This window comes from Lipotes vexillifer, unplaced genomic scaffold (assembly GCF_000442215.2).
Source record: "Lipotes vexillifer unplaced genomic scaffold, Lipotes_vexillifer_v1.1 scaffold293, whole genome shotgun sequence".
NCBI classification, from domain to species: domain Eukaryota; kingdom Metazoa; phylum Chordata; class Mammalia; order Artiodactyla; family Lipotidae; genus Lipotes; species Lipotes vexillifer.
This window is the reverse complement of record NW_006782084.1, coordinates 766,425-772,424: the sequence shown is the minus strand read 5'-3', so window position 1 is coordinate 772,424 and position 6,000 is coordinate 766,425. Positions and strand designations below refer to the sequence as shown.

The following is a 6,000-nucleotide window of genomic DNA, read 5'->3' as shown; positions in this document are numbered from 1 at the left end:
CCCTGGAGTAGAAACTCTACATTAGCATACTTACCCATTTCAATTTTGCAAGCCAGAATGCTGTGCTGGTGAAAGTAAAGTATGTCTTCGACAGCATTAAAGGTTTGAATATCCCAGAAGCCATCAGTATTCAAGCCAGCAAAAAACTTGCCATTTTTTACAGCTGGTCTTCCTGATCTCCAGTGTGTATATGACAGCGTGGTCTTATCAGACCACATGAGAGAATTATCTAGAAAAGAAACACTTTTTTCTATGCTTAGAGATTAAATCAAGACTTGAATTACACTTATGAGGTTAATATTTCAAACTCAACTAATTTTCTTTCTTCTTTTACCACCTTCTAAAAGGTTGTATAATTATGTGTATCCCTCTAAAATATTTTCTAATTATAACAGTAAACCATGCTTATTTTTAATATAGAAAGTATACATTATAAACATGAAAATTAAAATTTACTTATCATTCTACCATCCTGAAATAACTTTACATTTTGTTATTTTTTTCATCCAATATTCATTTTTTCCTACATATATGTTTAATTGTAATGGAGATTAACATAATTATTTTATTTAAAAAATTAACATATATAAAACTAGTGATAGAAACCTCTTTTCTGGACCTAAACTGTGCACAATTTATGTCGATTGATTTTTGACAAGGGTGCCAAGACAATTCAATGGGGAAAGAATAGTTCCTGGGACAACAGGATATCTACATGCAAAAAAAATGAAGTTGGACCTTCTCCTTTCACCATACAAAAAACTCAGAATTGACCACACACCTATATGTAAGAGCTAAAACTATAAAACTCTTAGAAGAAAACACAGGAGTATGTCTTCACAAGCCTAGGATAGGCAAAGTCGATAGACACAAGTGATAAAATAAAAAATAGACAAACTGGGCTTCATTAAAATTTTTAAAGTTTTTGTGCTACAAATTATACTACCAAGAAAGTGATGAGAGAAAATATTTACAGATCATATCTTTGACAAGGGACTTATATCCAGAATACATTTAAAAATGCTTAAAACTCAATAATAAAAAAGACAAATAATTTAAAAAATGGGAAAAGGATCGGAATATATATTTCTCCAAAGATAACATACAAATAGTCAATAAGCACACGAAACGATGTTTAATATCATTAGTCAATAGGGAGATGAAATAAAAACCTCAATGAGATACCACTTCATACCCACTGGAATGGCTATAATCAACACAACAGATAAAAGCAACTGTTGGCATGATATGGAGAAACTGGAACCCCTAATGGAAAATGGTACAGCAGCTTTGGAAAACCGTCTGTTAGTTCTTCAAAGGGTTAAACAAAGACCCAGCAATTCCACTCCTAGGTATATACCCAAGAGAAACAAAAACATATACCCACATAAAAACTTGTACATGAATGTTATTCATAATAACCAAAAAAGTGAAAACCTAAATACCCATCAACTAATGAATGGATAAATGAAATGTGGTATATCCATACAATGGGATATTATTCAGCCAAAAAAGGAATGATACTTGCTACAGTGCCACATGCATAAACCTTGAAACCATTATGCTAAGTGGAGTAAGTCAGTCACAAAATAGTCATATATTATATGATCTCACGTACGTGAAATGTCTAGAGTAGGCAAACTGTAGAGACAGAAAATAGATCAGTGGTTGCTGAGGGTTGGGAGAGGGGATGGGGAATGAAGAGGGACTGCTAAATGGGTATTGATGTTTCTTTGGGGGACAGCGATATTTGCACAACCCCGTGACTATACCAAAAGCCACTAAATTGTACACCTTAAATGGCTGAATTGTATGCTACGTGAATATACCTTACTAAAGTTTTTGGTAAAACAAGTTGCTAGGCCTATTAAAATTATGAATTGGTATGAAGAGTGATGTCATTATTACCTACACATACTCCTTGTGGTCCTGGTTATTTCTTCCTTTCACTGATTACCATCTCCCAAGGCATTCTACCTAAACATCTGCCTGCAGCCATGATACACAAGAAATATGGTACATATGATTTGGCTCTTGCTTGCTGCTTTATATCACCTCATGTCTTTTGAGTCCCTCTCTCCCTCTCCCCAAATGTTAATAAAGTAACAATATTCTGGCCAATGCGATGGGCAATGGTATATTTCTAAAGCTGTCATAACAAAAGAGTCACTTTTTCACTTGGCTTGAAATATCAGTTGACACATGGCTTCTCTTAGTAATTTCTATTCGTGGCCCTACTTTTGAAGAGTCAGAACTTTAAAAAAAACAGAATCCTTTGTATAGGTGGTATATACAATTAAATAGTATTTAAGCATATTTAAGTGATAAAAAACCGCTATGGATATAAATTAAGCCAGTAAGAATTAGTTTTAAGCCAAATTTACTGTTTGCTGGAAATATCTTTCTGTATGTCTCTCATATGTCTGTATATTTTAATAGAAGTTTTGTTACAACTACATTTTATAAAAGAAGATGATTAAAAGAAAGCCTACAGATCTGAAAATGCTTTTCAGAATACAGAATACATTTTCAGTTGTTTCTGATAATATAACTAACAAAGTACAGCAAAGGGTACAATTGAAATCTCTAACTATATCCTGGGTATAGTTTCTGTTGCTCCACATGGGATCACTGTTTCCTCAGTCACTTTCAGGTAAAGCCTGGGAACTTTCTACCTAGTTCCTCTCCATTTTTTTCCATTCTTAAATTTAAGAGTGTTCAAGCATCATCAGAGAAAAGAATTGGGCAACTAAGTCCTACCATGATGAACTCATCTTCAGCTGGCAACCCAAGTCTTACCCATTACTTGATAGCTTAATTTTTGTTAACTCATCTGCAAGCCATAAACATTTAAGAAAAACCTGAGTAATTCTAAGAAAGAGACAGGTTAGATAGCAAAGAGAAGACTATTTTTAAAATGGTCAGATTTGAGTAATTAAGTTTCTTTGCCTACCCTACCTCTAGCTATCATTGTCCTGTGCCCCTTATTAAGCCCCTTTTTTGGGGTGAATGTATGATTTTGATGCTTTATGCCCACACAGTGATTTTTTTTCTAATTCCAAAACTTTATGATTTTCAGGACACCTCTAACTGAGTATCTTTCTAAATTGGTCTTATTTCCCCTATTATTAGAGTCTGTGTTTTAAAAAATTTTTCATAGCAATTATATCTTGAATTTGTGGCATTTGCAATCTCAAATATTCTATCCCATTGGCAGACTATGTGTCTCATTTTTCTAGTGTATACACCAAGCCAATGATATAAAACCAAAGATGCAACATTAGTAGAAGTGTATTTCTGTTCTCACTCATCCCACATACATAGAGATATAAAGTAAGTATTGGAGATTTATGCAGGAGTGCAGTCATGTACTGCTAGGAGGGAGGGTGAAGAAAGGAAATTATTTTCCACCATTTAACTCTAAGCTTGGTGGTAAAGGCATTTTAGTGGCAGAGCAGAGAGACAAAAACTGTCTTGGTATTCGTATTAAGTTATGCTAAGTGCATAATTATAATTTTGTATACTGATTAACATATACTCTGAAGAATATACTTTCACAGCTCGATAAACAAGTAGTTTATAATGAACTATGAATATAAATAGTGAAAAACAGTAGATTTACAACTTACTTTCATAAGTTATACCTAACATGACCCATGAAGCCATGTAATTGTAGTGTAGAAGCCGCTCAAGAACAAAGTTATTCTCTTTTTCATCTCGAATACTCAGAATATGTGATTTTGGATCTGTTAAATAAAAAAGAGTCAATAATTTAAAGAATTAATTATTTAGAACACTTTGATAGATTTAGTAATTTTTATTTCCCAGTTTAACACACTCCAAGACTTAAACAATAGTAGAAAATAAGAAAGACATATAAATTAAAACTATCCTGTTGTACTAAATGAATAGGTTAAAACATTTTCAGACATTTTTTTTTTTTTTTTTTTTTCAAGATAGACCTTTTTTTTTTTTTTTTTTTTTTTTTTGCAGTATGCGGGCCTCTCACTGTTGTGGCCTCTCCCGCCGCGGAGCACAGGATCCAGACCCGCAGGCCCAGCGGCCACGGCTCACGGGCCCAGCCGCTCCGCGGCACGTGAGATCCTCCCGGACCGGGGCACGAACCCGCGCCCCCTGCATCGGCAGGCGGACTCCCAACCACTGCGCCACCAGGGAAGCCCCCATTTTCAGACATTTTGATCTTAACTTTGGTCTCACAGAATAGTGGAAAACTAGTAGCTGAGAGGAGAATTTGAAACATTGATTCACTTTCCTTTTCCCCATTTAAGGCTTATTCTGAGTTGGTACAAATCCACCTATATTAATGACACACTGTCAAAGACTATAATAAATAAAAACCTCTTAGATGGGCTAAAAGACAGACCTTCCTTTTCCTTAGCGATGACTGTTATAGCAGCATTTTAAAAGTTTAATATTTCCCAAAGTGTGTTCCTCGGAAAAGAGCTACATTGAAAAAACTTTACAAATTTTGGTTAACCAAAAGTAAACTAGTTCATTCATGTCAGTATTTCTTAAAGTATATGCTAATGCACATTTGATAATGTTTAAAAGGAAGTGAAGATGTGTGGTATTTCTCACCCTTGTTCTTTAACTAAGGATCTTTTTCTTTACAGAACATCTCAAGGGTAGTGTTCCACAGAACATACTTTGGGGAATAATGGTTTGATATTTTCCATAGGAACTTCCTACAAAGTTGATGGGTCCATTGTTCAAAAGTCACAAATCCTCAGTGGATCTCACAGGAAATATCTGGAGAGTCCTGAGAGCTGAAAGTATGAAATATGTATTTCTTTTAAGCAGAGCTGCTTCTTTCTGGCTTATCTAAGTTTTCAACCACTCAAACTGGCCTATTTTCTCTTTGCCCACAGCCTAACTTGATTTAATATCCAGCTCTCTGCTCTCTAGTGTCATTTCTTTCTCTTTTTAAGTAGAACCCATTTATACATCTAAAGAGAGACTAGTTCCCTAATGGATGGGTAAGAAAGGAGATAACTCCTATACTTTCCATTTGAACTAAACACAAGTTTTAATACTTTGTCATTGATAATGTAGAAATTAGGAGATGAATATTTTTGAGTTCTAGTTACTAGCGCTAATTAGAAATATTTATGGAATATAACACACTCAGATGAGATTTGTTTTCTAACGAGCATAATGCAACATATAATGGCCATACAACATACTCACTCAGTGTCTGGCATTTAGAATGAACTTCATCTTGTGTTGTCACTATATATCTATTCTTTGTTATCATGAAATTGTAGCAAGAGTTCTGAAATGGTATCCATGGAGTATTTAGAACAGGAGACGGACATCGAACACTGTTAACTGGTTTGACCTCTTTTTCAGTCTCATCTAGAAAAAGAATTAATGGTAAGAATTCTAACTTCAGATATAAATGTTAAATCCTGTTCATCATAATTAGACTTGATTTGTAGGAAATATTCAGGAAGCCAAGAAATAATAGCCTGGTGATGCTTGTTCTGTTTATGCTCAAATAAAATGTGACCTCTTAACTGGCTTTCTGTAGGAAGGAAATTATTTAATACAATTTTCTTTTCCCTGATGTGGAATGAGTAGAAGAATGTGGAAAATGAGGTGTTATTAGGTTAAATGCAGTTTCTATCTTCCTGCATCACCAAACTTCTAATACAAGGGGCCACTTCAGAGAAACTATACAAACATAATAATAGGCACCTAAATATGACTTTGAGAATTCATCTTCAATTTTCTGGTTACTGATATCTTCTCTAACTTTAAAAGAACATTTTATGAAATACCTGATGTTCTAAATAAGTTATTGCTTTAACCAAAGCAAACAGAAATAATTTAAAATCTGACATCTAGAAAAATCTGAATTCAGCATTTTTTTTTCATTTTATGAAAAGGCCACAGATTCAAAAAGATGCAAATAGAGATATGCTCTATTCAAAGCCAATCAAACTGATCCAACACATGGTAGAGACTATGCAATATTTC

General features: G+C 34.1%; 1 protein-coding gene across 3 annotated transcripts in view; it reads right to left on the bottom strand.

Annotated features, from left to right (window-relative positions):
* LOC103082940 (CD302 antigen) overlaps positions 1 to 6,000 on the bottom strand; it is a 128,993-nt gene that overhangs the window by 53,812 nt on the left and 69,181 nt on the right. For all 3 annotated transcript variants that reach the window (XM_007454979.1, XM_007454980.1, XM_007454981.1), the window contains exons 28-30: positions 5,209 to 5,376; positions 3,630 to 3,746; positions 35 to 229 (exon numbers count right to left, since the gene is read on the bottom strand). In XM_007454979.1, the coding sequence (XP_007455041.1) occupies positions 35 to 229; positions 3,630 to 3,746; positions 5,209 to 5,376 (480 nt within the window). The remainder of the gene's footprint in view (positions 1 to 34; positions 230 to 3,629; positions 3,747 to 5,208; positions 5,377 to 6,000) is intronic.